Source organism: Phytophthora parasitica (assembly GCF_000247585.1).
Source record: "Phytophthora parasitica INRA-310 unplaced genomic scaffold supercont2.9, whole genome shotgun sequence".
NCBI lineage: Eukaryota > Oomycota > Peronosporomycetes > Peronosporales > Peronosporaceae > Phytophthora > Phytophthora nicotianae.
This window is the reverse complement of record NW_008648995.1, coordinates 489,976-516,321: the sequence shown is the minus strand read 5'-3', so window position 1 is coordinate 516,321 and position 26,346 is coordinate 489,976. Positions and strand designations below refer to the sequence as shown.

At 48.7% G+C, this 26,346-nt stretch overlaps 12 protein-coding genes across 13 annotated transcripts; 9 read left to right on the top strand and 3 right to left on the bottom strand.

Annotated features, from left to right (window-relative positions):
• Positions 1-3,363: 3,363 nt before the first annotated feature.
• PPTG_06251 (hypothetical protein) lies at positions 3,364-4,278 on the top strand (the record flags this gene model as incomplete). The annotated part of the gene is made up of 2 exons (XM_008900150.1): positions 3,364-3,665; positions 3,726-4,278. 2 exons carry the CDS (start codon positions 3,364-3,366, stop codon positions 4,276-4,278), a joined length of 855 nt encoding a protein of 284 aa, XP_008898398.1.
• A 12-nt stretch (positions 4,279-4,290) lies between these two features.
• Positions 4,291-4,476, top strand: PPTG_21850 (hypothetical protein; the record flags this gene model as incomplete). The annotated part of the gene is made up of 1 exon (XM_008900552.1): positions 4,291-4,476. The coding sequence occupies one exon, from the start codon at positions 4,291-4,293 to the stop codon at positions 4,474-4,476; it is 186 nt and encodes a 61-aa protein (XP_008898800.1).
• Positions 4,477-5,020: 544 nt separating this feature from the next.
• PPTG_06250 (hypothetical protein) lies at positions 5,021-5,497 on the top strand (the record flags this gene model as incomplete). The annotated part of the gene is made up of 1 exon (XM_008900149.1): positions 5,021-5,497. One exon carries the CDS (start codon positions 5,021-5,023, stop codon positions 5,495-5,497), a length of 477 nt encoding a protein of 158 aa, XP_008898397.1.
• A 922-nt stretch (positions 5,498-6,419) lies between these two features.
• PPTG_06249 (hypothetical protein) lies at positions 6,420-7,335 on the bottom strand (the record flags this gene model as incomplete). The annotated part of the gene is made up of 1 exon (XM_008900148.1): positions 6,420-7,335. Exon 1 carries the CDS (start codon positions 7,293-7,295, stop codon positions 6,420-6,422), a length of 876 nt encoding a protein of 291 aa, XP_008898396.1. The 5' UTR covers positions 7,296-7,335.
• Positions 7,336-8,666: 1,331 nt separating this feature from the next.
• On the bottom strand, positions 8,667-9,339 carry PPTG_21849 (hypothetical protein). Its single transcript, XM_008900551.1, has one exon. The coding sequence runs from the start codon at positions 9,242-9,244 to the stop codon at positions 8,807-8,809; it is 438 nt and encodes a 145-aa protein (XP_008898799.1). The 5' UTR covers positions 9,245-9,339; the 3' UTR covers positions 8,667-8,806.
• A 75-nt stretch (positions 9,340-9,414) lies between these two features.
• On the top strand, positions 9,415-10,020 carry PPTG_06248. Of its 2 annotated transcripts, none has more exons than XM_008900147.1 (3): positions 9,415-9,553; positions 9,637-9,733; positions 9,797-10,020. In XM_008900147.1, the coding sequence occupies exons 2-3, from the start codon at positions 9,696-9,698 to the stop codon at positions 9,957-9,959; spliced, it is 201 nt and encodes a 66-aa protein (XP_008898395.1). In that variant the 5' UTR covers positions 9,415-9,553; positions 9,637-9,695; the 3' UTR covers positions 9,960-10,020. The 2 variants fall into 2 exon arrangements, with proteins under 2 accessions (XP_008898395.1, XP_008898394.1); XM_008900146.1 differs by having other exon boundaries at positions 9,502-9,555.
• Positions 10,021-10,034: 14 nt separating this feature from the next.
• On the top strand, positions 10,035-10,631 carry PPTG_06247 (hypothetical protein). Its single transcript, XM_008900145.1, has 2 exons — positions 10,035-10,266; positions 10,342-10,631. Exons 1-2 carry the CDS (start codon positions 10,181-10,183, stop codon positions 10,463-10,465), a joined length of 210 nt encoding a protein of 69 aa, XP_008898393.1. The 5' UTR covers positions 10,035-10,180; the 3' UTR covers positions 10,466-10,631.
• A 1,064-nt stretch (positions 10,632-11,695) lies between these two features.
• On the top strand, positions 11,696-13,720 carry PPTG_06246 (TKL protein kinase; the record flags this gene model as incomplete). The annotated part of the gene is made up of 1 exon (XM_008900144.1): positions 11,696-13,720. The coding sequence occupies one exon, from the start codon at positions 11,696-11,698 to the stop codon at positions 13,718-13,720; it is 2,025 nt and encodes a 674-aa protein (XP_008898392.1).
• Positions 13,721-14,238: 518 nt separating this feature from the next.
• On the top strand, positions 14,239-15,756 carry PPTG_06245 (TKL protein kinase; the record flags this gene model as incomplete). Its single annotated transcript, XM_008900143.1, has 1 exon — positions 14,239-15,756. One exon carries the CDS (start codon positions 14,239-14,241, stop codon positions 15,754-15,756), a length of 1,518 nt encoding a protein of 505 aa, XP_008898391.1.
• Positions 15,757-16,337: 581 nt separating this feature from the next.
• Positions 16,338-18,080, top strand: PPTG_06244 (TKL protein kinase; the record flags this gene model as incomplete). Its single annotated transcript, XM_008900142.1, has 1 exon — positions 16,338-18,080. A coding segment is annotated over one exon (1,565 nt), but the record flags the coding sequence as incomplete, so codon positions are not given.
• On the bottom strand, positions 18,014-19,822 carry PPTG_06243 (TKL protein kinase). Its single transcript, XM_008900141.1, has one exon. The coding sequence runs from the start codon at positions 19,681-19,683 to the stop codon at positions 18,127-18,129; it is 1,557 nt and encodes a 518-aa protein (XP_008898389.1). The 5' UTR covers positions 19,684-19,822; the 3' UTR covers positions 18,014-18,126.
• Positions 19,823-21,037: 1,215 nt separating this feature from the next.
• PPTG_06242 (hypothetical protein) lies at positions 21,038-25,051 on the top strand (the record flags this gene model as incomplete). The annotated part of the gene is made up of 1 exon (XM_008900140.1): positions 21,038-25,051. One exon carries the CDS (start codon positions 21,038-21,040, stop codon positions 25,049-25,051), a length of 4,014 nt encoding a protein of 1,337 aa, XP_008898388.1.
• Positions 25,052-26,346: the final 1,295 nt, after the last annotated feature.

The following is a 26,346-nucleotide window of genomic DNA, read 5'->3' as shown; positions in this document are numbered from 1 at the left end:
AATATATCGGTTGGATAACCGGCTAGACTATGCCTTTTTACGGACATCCAAATGGCAACTATGTGGTAAGGGTGATAATGTATGCTCGATGGTACGCGGATATACAGTCGCCAAGCGATACTTGTGTAATCACCAATCACATCTCTAGCGTCATAGCGGCCCAGCCCCGACGGTGGACAAACATGCATTTACTACAGTTACTGGAGATGGTGAACGTTCGCCATCTACTGAAGACCATCTCCAAGTGTATGCGTGCTGTCACTAGACGCTAAGGCACTGCTGCCTTAGCAGTGCTGAGTGACAAGAGTTGGATTAAAAATCCAATTCTTTCGCCCATACTATGTCATATCGGAAACGACTTTCTATCAGAAGCGCTCGGCTTGTTAATCCTTGTTGGTGATGTCCTTTTCAGCAACCCATTGTGATCTTCCACCTTTGTACACAAAATTAGAGCTAACCCTGGACTGAGGTCTCAGGTTGTGTTGACCTTTGCGATACTGTATAATACGCCTACTTTAGTAAAGACCGGATCCTTTAAAAAAAAATATGACTTACTATACCAAAGCAGTAAAAAAAAAAGGCGGGTTCATACAAGCACTGTGATTTAAAAGCATTTTCCGTGCAGAGCGTGGCGATGACATGGGGGTAAGTAAGTAGTTTTTAAGAACCACTTTGCCTGGTTAACAAAAAGTCTAAACATAGTTTGTCTGGCAATTCTATTTTATATAAACACACTTTGCGCGTAACAACCCACAGTTTTCGGCTATTTTGTACAACAGATCTTTAGAACAGTATATCTAGGTCTTTACTTTTTAATGCACCATGGTACATTATTTAAAAACTTAACGCAGTCGATGATGTCCCCTACACCGTATCACTTTATACTGGATTACAATAGCTCGCCGAAAATTTCCACTCGAGTAAATTTCGCGGTGATTTGGACGCGAATTTCACTTTTAGCATAAAAGCGGCACTCACACTGTTACAAGGTTATTCCTTTGACGGAATTGTATTCTTAGTGCATATGCAAGTCTGTACCAATTTTAATGTTGCTTAGGGACTCCTTAATAGGCCTCCCGTAATGCCCATGCTGGCTGTAACAAGCAATACGTGTTCTATGAATTTACAAGGTAATTCGGATTTGTAATGGTTAGGAATTGGTAGTAAAAAAGAAAATATTACTAATTCATCATATGATTTTCTATTTATAAAATTTTATAAATATCCGATTTATATTACTAACCCTCACATGAAGAATATATAATACGATAGTTTAATATTAATCATCAGTAATATTACTCGAAAATACTATGCTTAATAAAAGCTGTATTGACTTATTGATTTCAACTCTATAGCTATGCCAAAACAAACGTTATATTTCATCTCGAAGATTTTCGGCACAACTTACGGCATTTTGTTGCAAAGACATTTCTGTTAGTAAGAGTTAGTAAGTGAAAATCCTTCAAATAAATATTTTTACACTTGTTTGAAGAAATAAAAACTAGTAAAATGCATACTTAAAGTACACTCGAAAAAAACCCTTATATGTTTAAAATATGTTTGTTTAATGAATTATTATATGAATAATATATTCCTTCCGTCGGTGTTTAGTAATATTAACCCGTTTATAACAAAAAAATCGACCAATTCAAAGTGTTTTTTCCTTATATGATGCTAAAATCAGTTTTAGCATCAATCTCTGGTTATGGTGATCTGGCGCTTGGTCTGATATTTGAAATGATGGAACCACACGACCAATACGACTCCACCTGAGTACAACAGTTATTTACAACGCAGGACAGTGTTGCTACTTACTCCATAACATTAAACCGAATGATTGTGGCGAAACTCACTCTTTTGAAGCAACATCAGTCCATCCATCTCAGCAAATCACCATCATGAGTAATGGATAGTATTAGGGTTTGACAGTAGTTGACTATCTACCAAAGTACTACATTCTTGTATTAGTAGGGTCTCCACCAATAGTGTAGTAGTATCATCACATTCATTTTTTATTACTACAGTACTAGTACTATAGTAGATCTCCAGTAGTAGCTCCTTATTACGGTCGACATCTATACAGACGCTTCAGATATCGTTATCGAGAATGAAAAGGAGCGAATGCGTTGATAGACCGTCGTCTAATACGGCATCGCTAGCTTTTACAAAGCTCCTAGATTTCATGACGGAATACCCGTTCAATCGAACTCCGCGACCTTGTACATCTAACACGCGCCACATGTTGAATGCCTACTGTATAAATTAGTGGTTCCAAACGTGTAACTAACTAACTAACTAACTAACTAACTAACTGGATCCAAGTAGGATTAAATACAACACACACGTGTTAGCCAACAGGCAGGCACTGGCGGGTATTTTGTGCCAACGGTCTAGATTTTGCTCAAAGTACTATATATTGGCGAACTATAACTTACGATATTTCAGCATGAGCTATTTCAACTAGATGCATATAGTATTTTGACGAAAATATGTAGAGTAGTACTATAATATAGGTGATGGTGTACTTTACTATCTATTGATTTGGAATATAACTATTATAACATATAAAATATTCATATGAAAACAGAGAGCTTCTACAATTCTAAAGTTGGACGAGTCCACGAAACCACTGTGGCTATAAAAGACCTCCATCTGAATTGATACTGCGAGAGTTTGTGGTCAATGACCGATAGCCCTTAACGATCAGAAACGGAGAACCTGACGCCAAAATATGTTTGAAATATACTACTTTTGCTTAACGTTCACCTTACATTATGATGTCAGCAGAATATTGAGCGAGATAATATCGAGCGAGTTACGCAGTACCGTGGAAATAATCCGTTGAGGGCTGTCCATACCTAAAGGTATTCCCAGTATATGTAATCTAATTCGTTCTACTACCAGTCGGGGCTGGTGCCTCGAACGAAATTTGGGACTTGTACTGCATGTCAAAAAATGCTGGACTGTGGATCTTAAAGAAGTGTTGCTGATTGGATCCTTTTTTTCTCTTTTTGTATGTTGTGTTTCCCATAGTACCAGAACACGTTTTGTCTATTGGCCCATTTATATACTGGGATAACAGTACGAAGTGCTGCAGAGCAGCTTGCAGGCGATTAATTCGTTAGTCTTCAATTTTTGCCTTAAACTTTGTATTCAAAAACGTCCTTTCACGCTTTCACGTTCTTTCACGCCTTCATTTTTGTACAAGGGCTGTTCCACCACCGTCCTTCCATCCTTCTCCAATTTTTTTTTTCACAAATCATCTGTCTGGCAGATCTTCTTTACAACTTGTAGTATTAGATGGTGAGTGATTGTTCTCACCAATAAGTGGAGGTATGCATGTACTTCATTCCGCAACTTGCCATGCGGGGACGAAAGCGATTCCCGCCGGACAAGCCAGTCTACGAGGACGAGATCGTCGCAGAGACACCGCCGTCGCCCACGTATTCGCAGCCTCCAAAGAGATTTAAGCGCCAAGACGTGGCAGACCGCATCGACAAGAACACGACAGCCGACTTCTTCGTCATGAAAAAGACGCTCAAGTCCTTTTGTAAACCCGAAGCAGAGCGACTCGTGTGGGACGAATGCATCCAAGAAGTCAACCACGCCATCGCCGAGGCATACCTGCTGGCTAACTACTACGCGCTAAGTCAGCTCAAGGCTGGGTGACCTCTGTGTAAGATCGATACCCCGTTCTATCAGCTGTGTCTGAGTCTAGTTACAAGCGTTCCACGTCGAGCGAAGTACGAGAAGTTCTTGGCGACGCAAGCGACCAAGGATAGGCGAAAGCTCTGGATCGACAGCGGCAAGGTCGGTAAGTTAAAAGACTTCCCCGTGACTGTGCCGGAGTTTTCCGAAACGGGATACCAGGAATGGCTGAAGACACAGAAGGTCAAGAATGCGGATCTGGAGAACGCAAACGATGAGTTTGGGAAGATGCGAGGAGATCGGGCTCAGGCGAAGACGGAGCACTTGAACCAGGGTTGGTTTCAAGCGGCAGCAAAGAAAATGGCTACACATGCTAAAAACAGTGTCGTGCGGAACTTTGCCAAACGACTGCTAACGTACGTCATCAAGCATTATGGACTAAAGCGTGCTGCCGCGCATGAGGTTCTCAACAAGACGTTTGATACCGAGGAGTTCAATTCTACGTACGTTCGCGTGGTAGAACCCGTCATTACAGAGCTGCGCAAGAAGATCCCGCGGACGAAAGATGGTAAAATCAGCTGGGTACCTCACGACTTGCTGCCGAAGTTCTACGAGTTCGTCGAGGAGTAAGACGGGGAAAATATGGGCAAACCGGACTTCGTGGAGAAGCCGACGTTCTCTCTGCTTCCGACCAAGCGCGGGTTTGAGGCCAGCTACTGCAAGGTTGACTCGACTGGGCTGAAGTCGCTGCTCAAGCGCAGCCCGAAGTTAGCCGTGGTCTCTGGGTTGTTCATGACGGACAGATGTGGGCATTGGAAGACAGCTTAAAAAAATAGCGCACCTTGGATCGCGATATCTGGGTAGTGGTGGCGTCGACTCTTCCGTGTGGACGAGATGGAAAAGCCTGGAGCCCGCAGCTTCCACCGCGAGATCACGACTGACGGATACGGCGTAAGCGTAAACATGAATCGACCGACGCACGGGAAGCGGAAAAAGAAAAAAATGCAAAGACGGGAAGACTGAGAAGACGAAGGACAAGAATGTATCCGAAGTACTGGGGTTGCCGCTCGCGAAGACCCCGAAGGGAAGAAATGAGGAGTATGATGTAGTGTGGGGGATCGACCCTGGGTGAACGGATTTCATCACGGCCATCAACCAAGATGATAAGGTGGTTCGCTTTCGGACGTCCAACTTCTATCGAGCAAACGAATACTCTCGTTCAAACCGCAAGTCCAAGCACCTCTTCGACAAGTCGCCTCGCGTCCGCGAACTGCTCTAGAACACTCCAACGAAAAAGACTTCTTCGGTCGAAACGTTTTGCAACTCCATCGAGTTTTGGTTTCAGCACGGTCACGAACTGCTTTCTTTCTTCATGGACCCGTTCTTTCGTAAGCTGAAGTTCCGCAGATGCACTCTCCGCACTGCGCAACTAGACCGCGCTTGCTTCGCGCTAGCGGGCGCCCGAAGAACCAAGGCGGTCGTAGGCTTCAGGGACTGCGGGATGGCTGGCGAGGGCTTGATCAAACGCAGCGTTGCCGGTCCAGTGAAAGCATGTACGTGCAAGCTCGCCCGCTACTGCGAAGTCGTGGTGGTGGACGAATTCCGGACAAGCAAAAAGCACTTCGACTGTCAAACAACGGACGACCTTACGAATCAACGCGTCATGCGCAAGTGCCGAGACGGCGTTGTCCGCAAGGTTCCCGTGCACAAAGTTCTGCACTGCTTGCGCAAGCACGGCGGATGTGGTAAGTCAGTCGACCGAGACGTGAACGCGGCCAAGAACATCCTCAGTATACTGCAGAACCAGCTTGCAGGCATCTCCGAACAACCTCTCCGCCTCCGGCGGTAGTCAAGACAAAACCAATCTTCAGCCCATCCATTTGCTGGGTGGTCTCACTTGTGTGAGAGCGACTCCTCCGCAAGGAGGAGCGACGTTGACCGCCGGTTCCTCTTAGACAAAAAAAGGAAATCAGCATTACGAGGGCTAGAGTGCTCCATCGATGGTTTCGCGACCAAGGTCTCGAGGAGGTTTTAGTTCGTCGGGTTGCAGTAGAGTAAGTCAGATGTGAGGAGAGCTTTCAAGGTTCTTGCCAATAACGCTTCCGTGACCCTAAGCTATCCCAGCCTCCGCCTCAGCCCTAGTATACTGGTGGAGCCTGCAAAATCGAGGGTTCTACTAACAGATACATACGTTGTACAGTACACTCAACTACGCACGTGACTGGATCTCTGATATGTATTTCTAGTAGTTTTTGCTACGTGAAAAGAAGTGTATTCCCAGCTAAGTCGAAGACGATCTAGTGACACAACATGAGTTACTGGGCATTTGTGAACAAACACATTCTTCCCACCTACTTGTAGATACGAAAACCGACAAACGAGTAAAAACCTACTTCCTCGGCAACATATGTCTGTGTTTTTGAGACTCGTGTGTGTAGCACGCGGGCTTGAGCAAGACCAAGTATGGCTAAATTCCGTTCGCTTTTGTAGGGTTAACGCGCTGAATTACCTGTTTTGTGTTTAGGCAAGTTGTAGAGCTCCTTCCAAAATCTCCAATCGTCCAGATTTACAGTCCCATGACTTCAGTCCTCCCATGTTGTGTCAGCATTCTCTGGGAGCACTCACACACGCACGACTCGAGGATTTTGTAAGTATCATGTAAACCAGTCAGTAAAATGATTCGATGTGGAGACCATAACGATACGTTGATAATACAGGTTAGACGACCAACTACTCTGGTGATTCGACACACAGATTCCGCGGTTTAAACTCTATCCACGGCGAGAGCATTTCGCATTGGTTGCCGGTGTGCTAGGCGCTGTAGTGACTGGGGTTGTCTCCTCCGTCGTAGACTTTGCCGGGGCGGTAGTTGCTGCGGGGGCATCATCGACAGCCGTAGACGCCTCACTGGCAGTCTCTTTTGATGCTGGTTTGTCCTTCGTAGCAGTGCTTGGCGCTGTCGTCGCGGGGCTGGTGCTGGTCGGTGTCGGAGTTGAACTCGAGCCGGAACCGGCGGCGACTGTCGATGCACCGGGACCAACAGCAGAAGGAGGCTCTCCTCTTCCAGAGCCGCCCTTTAGCCACACACAGTCCGTGTAGATCTGCCATGGCACACCGTGGATTCCAATCCAATAGATCGTGAGGCGGTTGGCATCAGCGCACTTGGATTTGTCGTACGGAATCTTGGCCGGAATGGCAGGATATTTCGTCCAGCAGTCGTAGTCGAACAGCAGCTTGGTGTCGTCGCACCAGATCTCGCACGGTCCAGGATGCGTGAAGCCCGTGTACTCGAGCTGAGCCTCCGGCAGTTCCGAGCGAGCTGAATCTTTGTAGATTGTCCAACCGCAATCGGGATCAATATCGCTGCTGTAAAGCTCTTGGTTTTTGGCGATAAATTGGCCGAGAGAGTCGTAGCCCTTGGTGGGGAACGTGTCCTTGAAGAAGCCCAACGTACCGTTCGGACCGTAGCCATACTTTGTGAAGTCATACGTGCCCCAGATTTCGTTGTCGACGGTACTGCCCCAGCCGTTGTCCGGGTAGCCTTTAAACCACTGCGCGGCGGGTTCTACGATAAAGCCGTGTCCCCGCACGGCTGGCATGGACGCCAACACGGTGGCTCCTGTCGCGATGAGAGCAAGGTTCTGCATGCGTCCACTGGTCTGTTCAGCGTGAAGACTGCTGAAGACTGCAAATTTGAGAGTGAGGAAACCGTTTGAGCGCAGCGAGGGCTACGGACAGCAAGGACATGTCGGTACATTGGCGATCTCAATTGCCCACCAGTCAGCCCAGCTGGAAGCGTGTCGACCAAGACGGTGTGAAGCCTTTACTGAAGCATCATGCTTACAAAGGTGACGCAAAGCGAACAAGAGCGATCAGTTCGAAGATTTATTAGTACAAGTCTGATCTCCGACTGTACTCACCTTCATCAGCTCCAGATGGTCGTCAGCGTTGCAATGTTTTTTTTGCCTTCGTTGACACAAGTCATAGTGACTACATTTATGATAAAGTATACCTGAATTAATTCGCGTACAATGATCTCGAATACGCTTTTACCAGCTGGTTAAGCGAAACAGGGTCTACCTACACGTACTGCCATCAAGATGACGAAATGCTTCCGTTGGGGTTCTTTCGGTGGGGTAAGCGAGCCTTCACATTCTGTTCGGCCGACACTGTCGGTACGCTGCGTATTCATCAATTTTTTTAATCAGCACTATCAGTCTGCTCGGTTTTTACAAACTACTAATACTTGAAGTAGTTTAAAACTAGGCATGCGAATTCACTTGAATTCGAATATGGAATCCGTTCCCAACACGACACGATTTCTATTTTGTTCTCCTGGTCTGGTAGGTCAGCAATGGATACAGGGTGCAGTCTTTTGCTTCAAAACATTAGCTCACTCAAGATTAGATCAAACTAATGATAAATTGTTTCTTAGCTGGTACTGGCCTCCGCATCGTGAATGTTTCGTTCACAGCTGAAGCAATGCGGATGAAGTAGGTAGCAGCGTCATAAATGTTGAGTTGGAAGTGCTGTACTAGGAGTAACCTTGTCGACGCTGAGATAATGGTGTGGGATATGCCGTAGGTGTGCGAGCGTCGAGACCCCAGTGACGAAGATTCGTCCGAATCGCTCACCTCCGATGAATTTTGTGCGAGGGTAGCACCCGGAGCAGTCCGAGATTCCAGGATGATTGAGGCAAAGATGCTTGCTTTTCGCTGGTTGAAGGCGTTGACATAAGTACGTAGGTAAAATCAACAGCATGTGGAATTGGGGGTATTCTCCTCCGAGGGAATTTTTCATGCGATTCGGTCACTCAAGTTCAGTGACTAAACATTAAAGTCCGCACAACGTATGCAGTTGGTGTTGGGTCAATACCGTCGACACTACCGAAGAAAAGCGACATCAGTACGCCCTTGATGTCGCTTTGCTTCGGTAGTGTCGACGGTATTGACCCATCTGATCACATAATGTAACCAGATACGCCAACAACTACATGATCCATTGCATGCGTTGCTAGTAGATAAAACAATTCAAGTTTAGCTCTTTGCGAGCACTATAAAAACGAGCTAATTCAGTTGCTTAAGCCCTGTAAATTTTACGATTAACTCATAGCAATATCAAGCCTAAATCGCGACCATTTACAACTAAGCCAACCCAGTCAGCGAAAGTATCGGCGTGCACGACGGCGTTTATCCTGCCGGATCCAGCCAGCACGAACCCTCTCCATAAATTCGTGAGATACTTGACTACACGGCGGCTTCAAAGAAGGCGCTTGGCTTTGATGGTAGATACAGTATCCATTTGGTAGTATTTCCCAGTTTTTACGGCAGCGAACGCCAGTAGATGACGCGATTCCGGGGCATTGGTTAGCGTACGGTGCGTCCACGTAAAATGGGTTCGGATCTTGGTTCTTGTGAAAGTCGCAAAATCCGCGAGGATTTAATCCCTCGACGTTTTTGCAGCGTTGTCCAGAGGATTTCGCGATGCCCTTGCACTTGACAGCGTTGGGGTTATGTCTACCACAATAGCCTTCTGCGTTCAGGCCGTATCGAGTCCCGCATCTTTGGCCAGCTTTGTTACATCCACGGCACCTCATTCTTGAAATGTTGCTATGTTGCTCTTGAACCTCTTCACTCAGTTTTGAAAATGAGACCTGTCAGAAAGCTCTTGTCTCCATCGCGTTCGAATTGGAGACGGAAAATCCATGCAAGATGGACCTCCAGAACTTCCGAATTGCATGCCCTCTCAACAAAACCTGAAAAATCCATGCAAGGAAGACCCACTGTTACTACACCGTGGTAACTGCAAAACCAAATCCAAAGTGGCGAGGGATTTCCATACATTAGCGGTCGCCTCCAAACTCGCTCGTTTGAAGCAGTATACCCTGGCGACACAGTGCTCGAAGGTGCTTGTAAACGTGTGAAGGCGAACACTACAGTGCCGAGCTATAAATGTCTAACCTCTTTACTATTGTATAAATTGATACAGTTTGGTAACAAATCCCCACACAACATCAGCGGTCCTCACAATACCGAACACGAAAAACGATGGCCAAGCTCTTCGAGAGGAATCCGCGCAACGTGCGGTGCGTCGCGAGTGCGTAGTGCTGTGTCAATAACAAGTATTTTAACTATGTGTGTGGCTGCAGCATCGCGTCGTGGGTGGCGGCTGTCGGGCTGTTCGCAGCTTGGTACAAGTACGATGAAATGAAGGAGCGGCAGTTCTCGGAAAGGGACGCCACCGAGTGGAACGAGGCCATTCTGCGCATGCACCCGCAAAAACCCAGCAAGAAGAAGAAACAGGAAGAGTAACTAAAGCATCACTCAAAATGTAAATAGTTAACACCCAATTTTCAGTTCTATGAGCTTCTCTATCAGTTGTGTGACATCCAACCGTCGAGTCTTTAGTGGCTGTTGGGTGCCAGGTCTCAGCTAGAAAAGCTTCTTTGGCACTTGGTCCCAAGTTGCAGACTTTGGGCTTGGATGCAATAGGCAATTCATTCGTGAAAAAACTCTCAAGTGAACAAACAACCATGGCCATTCCGTTCGATAATCCCAGCAAGGTTGCCAACGATGTCAAGAGCAACGTCAAGAGCAACGTCAAGGGCAACAAATTTGCGTAAGAGCTCTTGCGGAGAAGTGTCTATGGGTTTGCTGCTGTAATCTTAGGATATTTTCGGTTTTCTGTTGCTAGGACTCCGTTGATGATTGCCGCCGGTGTAGGTGCTTTGGCGTGGTTCATGGCGTCGGACCGCAAGCACGAGCCCGCTCCCCCTCATGACCGCGATCCCCGTGCACCACCCTCCAAGATGAAGTGATCGGCGCGCAACAGCTACGCCGAACAAGTCTAGGCAGAGTGAGCAAGAAGTGAAGATGGAGGAGTTCGTGGCTGATATGAAGGTCTGCGAAAGCAGACAAATAAGACTTCGAATACATTTATTCTGTTGAAGAAAATGTGTGGGCGAGTGTTTTCAATTGAACGGCAAAAGTTATATTTTAGTTTGCTTTTTCTTTAGCTACGACACAAGCTGCAGTTACTGGGGTTCGAAAGCACTTGACCACTGCTTTATAAAGCTGAAGTGGTAGAGGACATTTTTCAACCTGGAGCACGCACATCGTGTTTTTCGTTTTCAAAGAAGTCAGACGCGAAGTTGCAAGTAAAAAAGCAAGACGGCACATTTCTTATCGGGTCGACCAACGTCGTGTTCGGGTTCGATTCAACCAAAGTGAACTGAATTCTGATTGCATTGAATCGTAGCAACGCTGTATTTACCCCAGAATCCCGATGTAGAAGAACATCGACTTTGGATAACATTCAATGTTTCAATAAGAATTTTGAGTTGAAAATCGTTTAACAAGAACAAGGATGTCGTTTGATGAAAACAGCAACGAATAAGTTGCGTTTCAAGAATAACATTGTCTTGTGATCAGTTCTAACGGAGCGCATACAAACCTGGTCCGCACAAGCACTGCTTTCAAGTCAGCCTGTCGGAAATGAATAAAGAAGGTAACGGGAGGCACGAATTGTTTGCCTATTCACATTTGAGCTCCACCAAACGACATGTACAGGAACTCCCTCAGCTCATAGATGAAGGAAAATCTTGCCGATTTATGCGCTGACACACCGATGATGTGACTTCCAGTAGCGTGAAATCAATGGGTTCACTTTGTGATATCCGAGATCAAATTTATAGTTAATTTAAGTGAGACCTCTTCAGGACCTGGCTGCTGCTTCTTGCCAGTGACACTGCTACTTCGACTCGTACGTTTGCTGCTCTGCAATGTCCCCAAGACCACTTACTTAATTATTAGAATAAGCTTGTGCGAGACTCATGTGAACCCATCGCTTCCCCAACGACCCACCTCAAGTGAGCCACTTGACTAAAGTAAAGAATCTTCCCTGTCCCTTTTCGTCCAATCTTATGCCACCAACCTGTACCCAAGCTTGGCGTTACAATCATGTGTTCAGTTCCTCAGTGAAAGGCCTCTGGTTCCATTCCGCCTTTAGCTGCGTGCGCTGCGCTTGGGCTCCGAGGGCTCGTGGCGTCATGTCGTATGTGTTCTCGCTAGTGCTCGCAACCCTCTTGATCTCCGTCCAGGCGCGAACGGATATCGCCTTGCAGCTGTATGACAACTCGGCCATCAGTAAGCCGACGGCGCCTACCAGCCTTAACAAGGCCCTTGAGGGTCTCGTTGGCGATGTCAATAACTTCACCAGCTTCGATACAAATGTCCAACGTGCCATGCTATGGAGCGCCGGCTTGGTGCGGGCCATTCCCGAGTCTGACGACTCGACGGCCGACTACGTGCAAGTCTACGTGCTGTGTGGACGCACCATGAGCGACGTGTTCCTGTCCGCAGAGACTTTTGATAACACCACGAGATGTGCAATCAAGGAGTGCAAGAGCAACGTCATCAGTTTTACCGAATCGGACTGCGAGCCGAGCTACGTCGAGTCCAAAGCACTGTGTGCGCTGAGTCCGGGTGCCGCAGGATCGAGCTTCGGCACGCTCAAGACGAAGACAGGACCGCTGTGGTCCGTGGACGGACAACTCGACGAATCCTTTGACCCGCAGATTTTTCAGTACGACAGCAGCTCGACAACTGACAGTGAGACGATGTATCTGCTGGCACAGAAGAGCTCGTGGACTATGGACGATGATACGTGTCCTAATGGCGCTCAGTTTATCGTTCCTTGCAGGGAGGTGACAGCTAGCGAAGTGCAAGAAGACGCACAGCAACGCACGTGGTGCGAACCTGAGATCGATCTCGGAGTTAAACTCTGGGTCAGTGAAGCATACGCGGCCAGTTTATCCAGTAGCGATGACTCGGGCTCGAAGGTTTCTTCCTCCGTCGCCATTATTCTGGGAGTGCTGCTGGGCATTTGCATCGTGGCCGCAATCGTGTTTTTCATCATGTGGCGTCACTCGAGGAGCTTTTCCAACAAAGACGGTCTCACTGACAACGAGCACAACACGTTCTTCATGCACGCGCATTCATTCCGCGACCAGCCGCAACAAGGCGGCAATGCTTCCGGGCAATATGTGTCGAACAATGGACCGCACCCACCCTACGAAAACGCCATGCAAATTGAGGCAATCAATGAAAGTTTCCGTATGCGGTCACCGGAACTGGCCGCCTTCTGCGACGACCAGGAGCTGATGCTGAAACGTATTGCCTTTGCTGGAGTTGTGTACCGTGAAAAAATGTCGAGTGGGCCGAATGGTGAGGTCTGGCGCGGAGAATACGAAGGGCAGCAGGTTGCCATTAAGTGCACTGTTGCTGCCGCTGTTGCCAGTTCCGCCGCTGCGAACAACAGTCGCTCTTCGGCGATGAACGCTTCTGCTCTCCTTGGCGACAAGGAGCTCAAGGCGCTCGTGGACTTTACGAAGGAGATCCGCATGGCTGCCTTCTTGGACCACCCGAATATTGTCCGCTTTGTGGGTCTTTCATGGCGCACTTTGCCAGATTTGTGCATGGTTTCCGAGTATGTTGCGCTTGGCGACCTGGCGCACTTCCTGGCGCAGCAGGACAGCAAGTATCTCACCTGGAAAGAGGACAAGTTGCCCATTGCGGCGGATATTTCCAACGCTCTCGTGTATTTGCACTCACTGTCACCCATCGTGTTGCACCGAGATCTCAAGTCACTCAATGTGCTCTTGACTGAAGATCTCCAAGCCAAGGTGAGCGATTTCGGGCTGAGTCGGGAGACAAGCTTTGACGAAACCATGACTAGCGGGGTGGGCACTCTCCTCTGGACAGCGCCCGAGGTGCTACGAGGCGAACGGTACTCGGAGAAGGCCGACATCTATTCGTTCGGTGTCGTTCTTGCCGAGCTGGACACGTGTATGCCTCCATACGCCTACAGCCAAGGCAGGAAGAACAAGGGCAAGAACGACATGGACTGGGTGCCGCTCATTGCCAGCGGCCGTGCGTCCCCTCCATTCCGGCCTGACTGCCCACGAGCGCTCCGCGACCTCGCAGCGCAGTGTCTGGACCAGGACCCGAACAAGCGCCCACCGGCCATGCAGATCGTCTACTTACTTCGGTCCAAGATCCCGCACATGCTGTAAAATTGTCGTTATTCAAGGAAAAAATCCAGTTAACTGAAAATATTTTTCATATTTTCCATGTTGGCGGACTGTTGCAAGGTTAGAATGCTTGAAGACTCTTGCATAGGCAAGAAGAATACGCGACTAAAACCCTCAGGCGGCAATTCTGCTTAGATTTTGGAACTCGCGCTGCTGGTTCCTGCTGTGCAGCAGTTGCTTGTGGAAAGTGGCGTAACGACTAGCCAAGCGTCGAGGCTGCGTCGCTGATGCTTGGGGACACGAGAGGCCTGGGGCGTTCAGCAATGGCCGTTGCCGTGCAGGCTTTCGAGCTGCAATGCTGTGACCAGGGAGGAGGCACCTGAAGTGGAGCGAGGGTCACCTCATCGCGTGCGAGTGGTGCGTGCGAGACTGCTAACACTAACCAACCGACCGACAGGCTGGTACACAGCGGAGTGCTGCTGGCAAGTTGACGTTGCGGTGAGGTCGAGAGCCCTACTTGCCCTACTAACCGCCCGACACTACTATCAACCTTATTGAGGATGCCATACACGTCCACGCGTGTACATGCGAGCTTCGTTGTGTTGCACGCCGGGTCTGCTGATAATTCCATACCCGACGCTGGTAATACCAACGCGACTGCACAGCCGGATCGGATCGTTCAAGGCCCTACATCGTCTTCTTCGTCCGACGGGTCTTCTATAAGTGACGACGAACTGGGTCTAGCTGTTGGTGGTGGTCTCGTGGTCATAGTACTGATCTGTATCCTTTTCGTTGGCCACAAACGACGGCGTAGAATGGAAAAAGACGTCACACCCGAGCCATCTCCAGGCACATTGGACGCCTCCTCTAGACGTTCCCCAGCAGCGGACGCTCAAGAGCTCTACGTCCTCGACAGTAATTCCTTCATGTCTTCATCTATTTCGTTTGGTTCTCGAGTCTCCTGCTTCCTACAAGAACAGTCCACTCAAGAGGAAGCCAACGAGTCCTGGAATCATCCAGAGGTGACTGCAGTTCGCGTATCTGTTAGTGAGATATCGCTAGACGAACTCGTAGCTCGAGGCACCAACAGCGAAGTGTATCGCGGCCAGTATAGAGATCAAATGGTAGCTATTAAGAAGCCTCTGCCAAATTGGCTTGGAGATCGCAACAACCTCGACGCATTCTTCGCAAAAGTCCGAGTGCTCTCGTCGCCATCGTTGACACATCCTAACATCGTGTCGTTCCTTGGGGTGTCGTGGAGATCGCTCGCTTACGTGTGTATGGTATCTGAATTTATGGCTGGTGGAGACCTGCGTTCCTTATTGACTCGACGACATCATCACCACGCTCTTGTACGAGATGAATTCAGTCGACGGGGATTTAGCCGCCAGAAAGTATCCATAGCATCTCAAGCAGTGAGCGCATTAAGCTTCCTACACGCTCAAGGACTCGTACACGGAGCCATTCGGTCTCGAAACGTTCTGTTGGATGAAAATCTCAATGCAAAGCTAACAGGTTATCAAAGGAACAGTGCTCAGTCGGCCATGGATCGAAGGAGATTGAGCCACGAAGCTTCACTCCTCTCAGTACCCCCACGGCTTTTAACAGCGGCCGTCCCGATCGGAGTGGCGGACAGGTTACGACGAGAACGCACTCGGTTTGACGCTCTATGGAGCGCCCCGGAGGTTCTTCGTGGCGAGCGTAGCAACGCGAAAACCGACGTGTTCTCATTTGGAGTGATTTTATGCGAACTGGACTCGTTAGCAGCTCCCTATGGCTACAGCGGTCGATTTGGCGAACACGGCGACAGTGCGGAGCTGTTGGAGAAAGTAGCAGCAGGCCACGTCCGCGTGCATTTCACCAGCTCGGGGAGAGCCAGACACGGACGGCGAGGGTCATCGTCGCCCTCGGAGATGGATCCCCGTATCACGGCGGCCATCGTGCGACTGGGCAAAGCTTGCGTGGCGCTGGATGCTTTCGAACGCCCCTCGGCCGCCCAGGTGTCGGCTGAGCTACACAAGCTGCTGCAGACGCCCGACCCCGAGCTTAGTCGTACGCAAGGACCGACGACAGCGTAGCGGGGCAAAAAATGACGCCTTCAACGTGAAAATGTCATTGTTCATGGCCAGCCGTGTTTGCCAGCTGTGGCGACCTCATAGATACTTTGGCAACAGCTTCAATGTGTCATGCAGTCGGACGGCATCACAAAATGCACTCGAGTCACAGCGAGGTCGCCTGTTTCCAGCTAACAACGAGTGATTATTTCGTGTAGTGATGGCCGACTGCATTTGCGATGACGTGGTCCGTTAGCACGCTACAAAAAGCACCGCCACGCACTCGAAAACTCTCATGCATGCTCGGCAAAACACTTGCCGTGCGTAGTGCGGCGGTGTTGCAATTGTGTCGTCACACGAAATGATACTGAACCCAACGCTTTGACGGGCAATCCCACGGCGAAAAAGCGTCAAGATGGTAGCTGCACTCACGCGTAAAGCGCGTCCGACTTTGACGTTTATTCAGCATAAGAGCATCTCTACCAAAGCTATTTTTACTAAGGGTGCAAATTCAGAACCCTCATTCACTTCCACCCACTAATCATTCCCTTGGAGAACATATCGATTTGACAGCGCTGCTGTCCATACCTACCTTCGAAATATATCGTCATTGTCCCTTTCGAGCTCAGCAGTGCATGCCGCCGGTCTTCCCCATCTTAGGCGTCGCACCGGCACGTATCGCACTACCATAATGGGCGTCCTGCGCCGTCTTCAGCGCCAAGATTCGCCTCAATCGAATGCAGACGACTCGGATGGCTTCAATTTATTGTATCTGATCCCAATCATCCTCGGAGGGCTCCTTGTCCTTGGTCTTCTTCTATGGCTACTATATCGATACCATCGCACCAGTCAAAGCCAACGTAAAAGCTCCGAAGACTTTGAGAATCTCACTACCCCTCCAATCGTCGAACCTCACCACCGCCAAGCCGATACAACCAACGCACCAGCCGTCGTGTCACCCATGGACCCCATGGCCTCCTTCTCGTCCTTTAAAGACGAAAATGCCAACAAGAACGTGTGGCTCAGTGGCAGTGGACGCACCGTCAGAAGCGCTGGCAGCAGCAGGAGTCTAACCGCTTCAAGTGTCGTCGACTACGCGTTGACGACGCCCCAGAGAGACGAGATCTTCCACATCTTACACCACGACCCTCAGCTTGCCACTCAGAGACTTGCAGTGGATAAAATCGCCTTTGAGCGGGTGTTAGGAGAGAGCGCAACAAGGCAAGTGTGGCTCTGTCAGTTCGAAGGCGAAGAGATCGTCGTCAAGAGGCTAAATCCGCCAGACAGCGACAACGATGACATCTTCCCAGGTGTGATGAATTTCGTACGTGAAATTCAACTCACGGCGTCACTGGAACACCCAAATATTGCAAAGTTTCTGGGTGTTGCATGGGGGCAAAGTTTACGTTCATTATGCTTTGTTGCCGAATATTTCGCAAAGGGAGATCTGGCGTCGTTTCTGCGAAGAAATCGTCATCGTCGACTGCAGATGAACCTGCAACTGTCATCGTCGTCAGTGTCCGATGTCTCGGGGGGTTCATCGTCTTCAGGGACAACAAACCAAACGGCAACGACGGGGCCTCCGTCACTACAAAGTTCTGGATCTGGGTTCATGCTCACGAGCTGGATCGACGATAAATTACCCATCGCCATCGGTATAATACGAGCTCTTATGTATCTACACTCGCGCCGTCCGAAGCCGATTGTGTATCACGTGCTACGGGCGAGAAAAATTGCCGTGAGCGACCATTTCGAGCCAAAACTCATCGACTTGACTCCTGCCGCGGAGGGCTCGCCACCTATAGACCAGGAGCAAATGGCAGCCGGAATTGGCAACGCCTTCTGGACTGCCCCAGAGTTGCTAACGGGGGGCTCACCCACGCAAGCCACGGATATTTATGCGTTCGGAGTGCTACTAGCCGAGATCGACTCGGAAGCCAAACGACCGTACCATAGTGCGCGAGATTCTAGATCTGGAGAGAAACTACGCGCCTTCCAGGTGCTGAACCTTGTGGCCAGTGGAGAGCTACGACCTCATTTTGCTGCGAACTGCCCCTTAGAAGTTCGCGAGATCGCGCTCGCTTGCATGCGACAGAACCCTATGCAGCGTCCTACGGCGCGTGAGGTTCTCCTGGCACTGCAGGGCAGTAGAGCTGGCAGTGCTGCATGAAAGAAAGTGGACACATGTTCACCATGAGATGACGCCATTGCAGCGTAGTCGGACAATTAAAATTGTAGGAATTGTAGGAAATTGTCACTGGCAATTTGCCAGGTACGAAAAGGAAATGAAATGTGAACGTTATGAGATTTAAAAAAAGTAGGATAATTACATGATTTTAACTATGGAAATACTGTAAAGTGCTACGAGATAACTGGAAATTGAAGACAAAACGCTTAGAAGACGTAGGATTCTTCCGCTTCTTCCTGCGCAAACGCGCGCATAACGAGCTGCATCTGGTACAGCGCCTGGGAGGCTGTCGGTCGTGCGTCGGGCTCGAAAGCCACACAGGCTTTGCCTAGATGCACCATCGCTTCCAGTGCTGGCGACGCTGGAGGAGTGAACTCCACGCTCAGTCTCCCACTGGACACAAGTTGCAAAATTGCTGTGTCCGGAATAATACGTCCCGTTTCCGTGGTTTTCGCACTTGCATAGGGAAGTTTGTGAGAATCCAGTTCGCTGAGCACGACGCCAAAGGAGAATAAATCGGCCTTCTCGTCGTATCTTTCCCCCATCATGACCTCCGGCGCCATCCACAGCGACGTCCCCACGCCTGCAGTCATGGTGCGGTCACTGCGCTCTCTGGACACGCCAAAGTCCGTGAGTTTGGCGCGCCATCTTCTGTCTAGCAAAATGTTCTTGGACTTGAGATCGCGATGCAATACCATGGGGTCTAAACAGTGTAAATATGTGAGTGCATGGGCCACATCCAACGCCACTCTGGCCTTTTCCGCGTCAAAGCCCACAGGGCGATGGTCCACCTCGTCAAATTTGATCAACAGCGCACGCAAATCGCCGCCCTCCATGAACTCGGACACGACGCACAAGTCCGTGAGCGAGTCCCAGGCTACACCCACGAAACGTACGACCCGATCGTGTTCTAACGCAGCCTGCAGCTTGACTTCGGCCAGGAATTCTTCAATCTTGGCCAGATCTTTTCTTGACTCGGGTAATAGCCTCTTAATGGCTACATCCCGGTCCTTGTATGTTCCCTTTAACACTTCACCGAATCCTCCACGACTTATCACCTCGCCCGGAGTGATTCTATCCATTGGGATGCGTGCTGCTACAATAGCAGGGTCGTCCCAGAGTCCTCCGTGGCCGGAGCTTGGCCACGCTGAATCGTTGTTGTTACTGTTGCTGTTTGCAGTCCGAGCACTGCTACTCGTGCTGTCTCTGTATCCCATGGCACGTCTGAAACTCTCATGCGCTTCAAACGAATTAATTCGACTCCGTGCCGATGTATCGAAAGAATCAAGGTCTTGCGTATCCTCATAACTCCGTTCGAAGCTCGGCTTTTGCACCGACGGGTCGCTGGCCAAGAAGGACTGGTCTATACTGGACGATCCGCGGCTTCCCGTGGGTTTAAGCACTGCAGGAGGCAGTGAGCTGGCATTCACGGGCGACGTCATGACGTAGAAGCCAGCGTGAGCGTCCATGGACCCCGAGAGCTTGGTGGAACTGAGAACCGGGTGCTGGTTGGCGGCCGTAGCGATGCCTGGAGATAGTTGACTGGCCGGTGGATTGGGCGCCAGGTTGACGTAGGGCTCAAGTGCCAATTCCTTGTTGCGCTTGCGCTCTTTGCAGTAGAAGAAAAGCCCCACAACGATGAGGATTACGGCAAGAACCCCCACAGCCGCGCCGATGACGATGGCGTAGGGGAAATCGGACGAAGAGGACGAGGCTGCAGCGGAGGATGCAGACGCCGCCAGCCGCCGTAAGCCGCTCGTCATGATGCAAGTCGCTGGTCTATTGGCCTTTGGTGGACGCTGCAGGAAGTGCGATCGTTTATCGCTTGGAGGGTGATGAGCAGCTGTTTTCGTTCACTAAAAAAACTCTTCCAGAAAAGTTCAGGTAAAAAAAAAAAACACAAGGCGTGAGATACTCGCCAAACTGTTGGTGGCAAACGGAAAGTGGCAACAGACGGCGAGTTGCCTCTCGGGTGTTTTGGGGCAGGACCTACGATCACGGAGGAAAAAGATGACTACACTGTCTTCAACTGTATTGTGTGTCTTATGCCCTGTAATGGGTACGCACTGTACTCTATGGCCATGAAGGACGATAAAGTCGATGAAGCCTTTTGGGAGATTGAACGCCCCTGGCAGTATTTGTCCTTGAACCAGACAATCTGTGACGAGTCTGGCAGATTGTTCCACACTGAGTTTCTGCTGCAGTTGCCCCAGCACTTTGATATGGTGTAGCACCGCTGGGTGTGCTCGAAACTGAGCAATTTACGACGATCGTTGAAGTACACGTACATCTTGGCCAGCACTAGCATCAGCATTGCAATTTTGGCGACTGCGAAGGTCATGGGTTTCAGTACTCGTCGAATTACCGGGGCTGTCTTCGCGAGAATTTTCAAGAGGTTTCGGTCTGTCTGGTGTGTGGCGACTTGATAAATGGGGCACATGATGACCTGCTAAAGCGTGGATCCGTGAGGAAAGCCTTTAAAACGCTAAGTAACTGGGCTGTCCGTTGTGGATGGTCTTGAAATCCAGATTTGTGCTCCGTGTTTGGTCATTGGCAAGTAAAAAAAAATTAGAAACCACCCACGAGTTTGCGTTTTGCAAAGGATTTTTAATTTTAAAAAAATAAAAATGGAGCTATTGTATTGTCAAGATATAGCACTTGCATCACTGCAACTCATGATGCCATTGCATCTAGGTCAACGACCACACGATCTCGCCTGGGTTCGGGAATCCGCTCATCTCGGAGTTCTCGCTGTGGTCGTCCCAACAGTGAGAAATGGAGTAGCACCGTTGTGTGTGGTCACAGCCGAAGCCCATGATTCACCATCAGTAATGATAGTAATAGCAATGCTGTGGTTGCAACACGAAACGAGGACTTCATTCGATATGGAATTCTGTCGTTTCAACAAAAATTCCGGATGAAGGTAGAAGCCGCGGTAGATTAGTACTAGTTTTAACTGAGGGAACTCCCACACGATACGTATTATGTGGACTTTGAAAAACCCTGAAATATTGGATGATATATCCCAGCACATTGCTCTCTGCACGGTAAAACATAGTTGGACATGGCTTATTATCCAACTTTCGCTGTCTTGCAGAGTCAACTCAACCACCGCACATGACCAAACCTGTTTCAACTCTACTCGAATCGAACATTGGAACGCAAAACCACTCGCTTCCGAAACTGGAAATACGATGCAAGGACCTCTCAGTAATTACCGAGTCTGAAGAAGTGAATTCGTCGGCGTTGCCGTCCATTTGGAACCGTGTCAAGAACGCGGCTACCAAATTCGCTAGAAGTTCCACTCAACGCCGCGTGCTGAACCAAGTGAACGCTGTGTTCAAACCTGGAACTCTCACACTGGTAGTCGGCCAGCCAGGATCGGGAAAGTCAATTCTCATGAAAGTACTGAGTGGTCAACTTCCCATGGGAAAGAATATCACAGTGGAAGGCAACATTTCGTACAGCGGATTGGCATGGAAAGAAGTGTTACCAAAGTTGCCACAACTAGCCGCTTACGTGCCGCAAAGCGACCAACATTTTCCTTCACTTACAGTGCAGGAAACCCTCGAGTTTGCCCGTGTCTGCTGTGCTGGAGATACACCATCGAGAGACATTATTGGTCAGCTTGGGCTACAAACTTGCCGAGACACAAAACTTGGCAATGGCATGACTCGTGGAGTCTCTGGTGGAGAACAGCGACGCGTGACGACTGGAGAAATGGCAATTGGCAATAAATGTGCCTTTTTCATGGACGAAATCAGCACTGGCCTTGACAGTGCCACAACTTTCGACATCGTCCGGAAACAGCGCGAAATTGCGAAGCAGCAACACAAAACGTTTGTCATGGCTCTTCTGCAGCCTGCACCTGAGGTTTTCGAGCTCTTTGACAGCATTTTGTTGCTGAATGAGGGCGAGGTTGTCTATCACGGACCACGGGACCAAGTTTTGCCTTATTTCCAGACACTTGGCCTGTTGTGTCCTCTTGACGTCGACGTCGCTGACTTTCTATCGGATATTGGCACAAAACAGCAGCGGCAATATGAATCTGGTCGATCTATATCTACGCGAGTTCCAAAATTTGGAGGTGAATTGGCAGATTGTTTCAGACGATCTTCAATTTTCATGAAAACGATGAGAATTTTGGATACTCCGTGTACTATCGAGCAATTCCATGACGCCGTGCAACACTTGATGAAAACACCAACATTCCGACAATCGTTCTTGGTTAGCACACTGTTGCTAATTCGTCGCCAAATGACGATATCATTTCGCAACAAGGAGTTTCTTTGTGTACGTGGAGTGATGGTGGTGATTGGAGGTGTTATTTACGGGACAACATTTTTCCGAGCTGACCTCACCAACGTTCAAGTGACAATGGGAATTGTATATCAGACTGCAATTTTCTTGTCAGTGGGGCAGTCATCTGAAATTCCTACATTCATCGCAGCACGGGAGATTTACTACAAGCAACGCCGTGCCAATTTCTATCGCACGTCTTCGTTCGTGATTGCGTATCTAACAGCAGCGTTACCTGTGCTCGTGAGTGAATGCGTTATTTTCGGGTCGTTGGTGTACTGGATGTGTGGATTCGTCGCGGAGGTCGCCCCGTTCTTGGTTTTCTTGCTCGGAATGATTTTGTCCAGCGTGGCATTAAGCAGTTCCTACGTGATTTTGTCTGTTCTTTCGCCCAATGAAGACGTGGCTCAACCGTTATCCTCGCTCTCCACCGTTTTATTCAGCGTTTTCGCAGGTTTTGTGGTACCCATGGCTGAAATTCCAGCGTATTTTTCGTGGTTGTACTGGCTAAACCCCGTGACGTGGTGTGTGCGCTCGGTGATCGTGAGTCAGTATCGCTCTCCCAGCTTTGATGTGTGCATGTATGGCGATAAAAACTATTGTGAACGGTTCAATTCGACCGTAGGGGAGTATCTGTTGTCGCAGTACGACGTGCCGTCAAGAGAAGGGTGGGTCTGGGGTGGTATGGTTTACCTGGTTGTCGCGATTGTTCTCTTCGTAGCAGTAGCAAATTATTTCCTCGAGCACAAGCGATTTGATACTACGTCGGTAGCAAACAACGTCAATTCGAGACTAACAAAACACTCAAAGAAGGAGGAGGATAAACTTCAAGTGCAGCTGAAAGAACAGTATTCGAACGCTGGAAATACTGACTATTACTTCAAGATTGGATCTTTAGTCTCAAGCACAAGATTAAATCTTGTATCCGATACTGCCGATGATAAAAAGCAGTTTAAACCGGTCACATTGGCTTTCACGAATCTCTGGTATTCGGTGAAAACGGATCACAAGTCGATTGATTTACTCAAGGACATTAGTGGGTACGCACTTCCAGGTACAATGACGGCTCTTATGGGGTCCTCTGGTGCTGGTAAAACCACGCTGATGGACGTAATTGCTGGTCGGAAGACTGGGGGAACGATGCGAGGAGAAATTATGTTGAATGGCTTCCTCGCTACTGAAAGAGCGGTACGACGCTGTACCGGGTACTGCGAACAACAAGACACTCACTCAGAAGGGTCGACAATCCGCGAAGCTCTCATGTTCAGCGCTCTGTTGCGTCAAGACAGCAGCGTCTCGACAGAAGCTAAGTGTGGATTTGTAGAGGAATGTTTAGATCTTCTAGGCTTACGTTCGATCGCTGACCAAGTGATCAGAGGTCGGTCGCAGGAGCAGATGAAACGCTTGACAATCGGCGTGGAGTTGGCTGCACAGCCCAGTGTTCTCTTCCTGGATGAGCCTACAAGTGGCTTGGATGCCCACTCAGCGAAGATGATCATGGATGGCGTACGAAAAGTGGCAAATACCGGACGCACGGTCGTGTGTACAATTCATCAGCCATCGCCCGATATTTTCTTTCTCTTTGATAGTTTGTTGGTGCTAAAACGTGGTGGTGAAATGCTTTTCTTCGGAAATTTGGTCAATCCGTTTCCAGATCAACGTGAATGTGGACATTTGATCGACTATTTCGAGTCGATTCCAGGCGTTCCTCGCCTTCCTGAAGATCAGAATCCTGCCACTTGGATGCTTCAATGCATTGGTGCTGGTGTTGAAACTGTGGGAAATAATCAACAACATGTCGACTTTGTACGCCATTTCTATCACAGCCACGAATACCTATCTCTCTTTCATCACCTGAACCATCCGGGTGTCGCTAAACCTGCGCTGGATCAGTTATCAGAGGTCACTTTTGACAACAAACGTGCTGCCAATTCGTTGGTACAGTTAAGTTCATTGATTAGGCGGTTCTTCACGATGTATTGGAGGACCCCGTCGTTCAATCTTACGCGTCTTGTGATTTCGCTGGGTCTAGGATTATTTTTCGGTCTTTTACTTGTTCGTGGAGATTATACAAGTTACCAAGGAATTAACTCGACAGTAGGTGTGATCCTGATGACAATTCTTACCCAAGGGAACATTTCTTTCTACAGTGTTCTTCCGTTCACAGCCGTGGAACGAGCTTCCTTCTACCGTGAGAGGAATGTACAAACGTACAACGTATTATGGTACTTCGTGGGGTCAACGTTAGTCGAGATTCCGTATGCTTTTACTAGTGGATTGCTATTCTCCGCCGTCTTTTATCCAATGATGGGGTTCTCGTCTCTAACGACAGGCTTGCTGTACTGGATCAACGTGTCGCTTTTTGTACTGGTGGAGACTTATCTCGGACAATTTTTGGTATACGCTTTACCAACACTCGACTTGGCAACAATTGTGGGTGTCCTTTTCAACTCATTCTTCCTGCTTTTCTCTGGATTTAATCCACCGGCAGCATCGATTCCCATTATGTACAAGTGGTGCTATTACATTTCTCCACATCGATTCTCGTTGTCGTTGCTGGTCGCACTCCTTTTCGGTGCATGCTCTCAAGAGCAGGACAGCAACGAGAACACAGTATCACTACAAGATGGAACTCAGCAGACCGGCTGCCAAATCCTTGAGAACGCCCCGCTGTCGATTAGCCGCATCACCGTCAAGGACTACATCGATCAGGTCTACAATATCAAGCACGACGATATGGGGCTTTACTTCAGGTGTATTCTCGTCTACATTATCGCCCTTCGTGTACTTTCACTACTTGCTCTTAGACACCTCAATCACCAAAATCGATAACACATGAAGGGAGTTTTTTTCCGGCATTTCTCGTTTTTCTTGCAGCGCAAATTTCTGAACCCTTTTTGTAAATAAGAAAAATTACTAATAATAATGTTGATTTTAGAAATAAATGTTTCGTTTTTCAGTTCGACCAATACACACTTCAAGATAAAGTTACGGAATGAATTACATTATTGGTCCCACACGTATCCAATGCCAAGGATTGACGACGATGTTTCTCTTACTCGGTTGCCTAGGATCCACCAACAAATAGAAAGGCGTTCCGACGGGAACATTTGATATTTACAGCTTATAAGTAGTATCATCCAATGGACACGTTTAGGCAGTGGAATGACTGTGCTTTGCAGCGATTTCCACTGCAGCCACTGCTTGTTTTCACTTTTGACAAATTGTCAACGAACGCAGGCAGCAAACGGGATTGTGGTTACTGCAAACATCACAGTGTGGATGTATTACGAGCCGAAGCCACTAATGCGTACTGCTCTGGACCATATTTCTATGGAGTAAAACCCTTTTCAAGGCTAGCACCAAAACTATGTTCGTTGCAGGGGCTCTCGGTGTCTAAATAAAGCGCACAGTTACGGTCTTCACCCCATATTTTTTTATACGTGCTTAACGGAGGCTGGGTAGCTTATAACATAGCGAGTCTGACAAGAGTTTCAGGAGGTAGTCGCCTTTGACGCCGTAATTCACTCAATTTTAGGAATTGGGAGGTAAAAAAAGGTATGTACCTCTCCCCCTATGTATTGGCGGGGCGCTCGACTCAGTTTTAGTGCCAACGGAAGGCGTTTTAAACTCTAAAATGGCCCGCTTTAGAAGCAGGTTTTTGGCCCTGTTACACTGAAAATTCACACAAATACGTTAAATAGTGCTAAATTTTCTTCCAATAACGTTAGAGATGATTCAAATCCTAAGATTTAGTAATGATTACAATACAATGTAGGCTACGAGTAATCAAGTCGCGAAAAGCCGTAATCTACGGCGAGCGAGGTGGCTGGTTCACCATCTCAATATTCCAGCCGCCTTTCTCTCCAGCGGCCACAGTATCATGGTCAAAAACAGATACGTGGGGCCCGCCTTGTCCTGCGCTATGGCGACTTTATTCTCGAGGGTTCACTTCTTCGATCCAGGCGTTCATGGCATGTGTAGGGGTGTGGTGGAGTGGGATTCGCAAAATCGCGTTGCGATCCACTCAGACACACAGTGCCCTGCACTGCCGACTGACGGAGGGGGTACTCCGATAACCGTGGGGTTGCTGAGGGCTCACCTTGTGTACCCGTCGGCGGGGCTGG

Coding starts and splice junctions, on each gene's coding strand:
- PPTG_06248 (XM_008900147.1), top strand. CDS start 9,696: ATGGCCAAGCTCTTCGAGAGGAATCCGCGCAACGTGCG. Junction 9,734..9,796: donor AGGAATCCGCGCAACGTGCG/GTGCGTCGCGAG, acceptor GTGTGGCTGCAG/CATCGCGTCGTGGGTGGCGG.
- PPTG_06247 (XM_008900145.1), top strand. CDS start 10,181: ATGGCCATTCCGTTCGATAATCCCAGCAAGGTTGCCAACGATGTCAAG. Junction 10,267..10,341: donor GTCAAGGGCAACAAATTTGC/GTAAGAGCTCTT, acceptor TTCTGTTGCTAG/GACTCCGTTGATGATTGCCG.
- PPTG_06243 (XM_008900141.1), bottom strand. CDS start 19,683: ATGACGAGCGGCTTACGGCGGCTGGCGGCGTCTGCATCCTCCGCTGCA.
- PPTG_21849 (XM_008900551.1), bottom strand. CDS start 9,244: ATGAGGTGCCGTGGATGTAACAAAGCTGGCCAAAGATGCGGGACTCGA.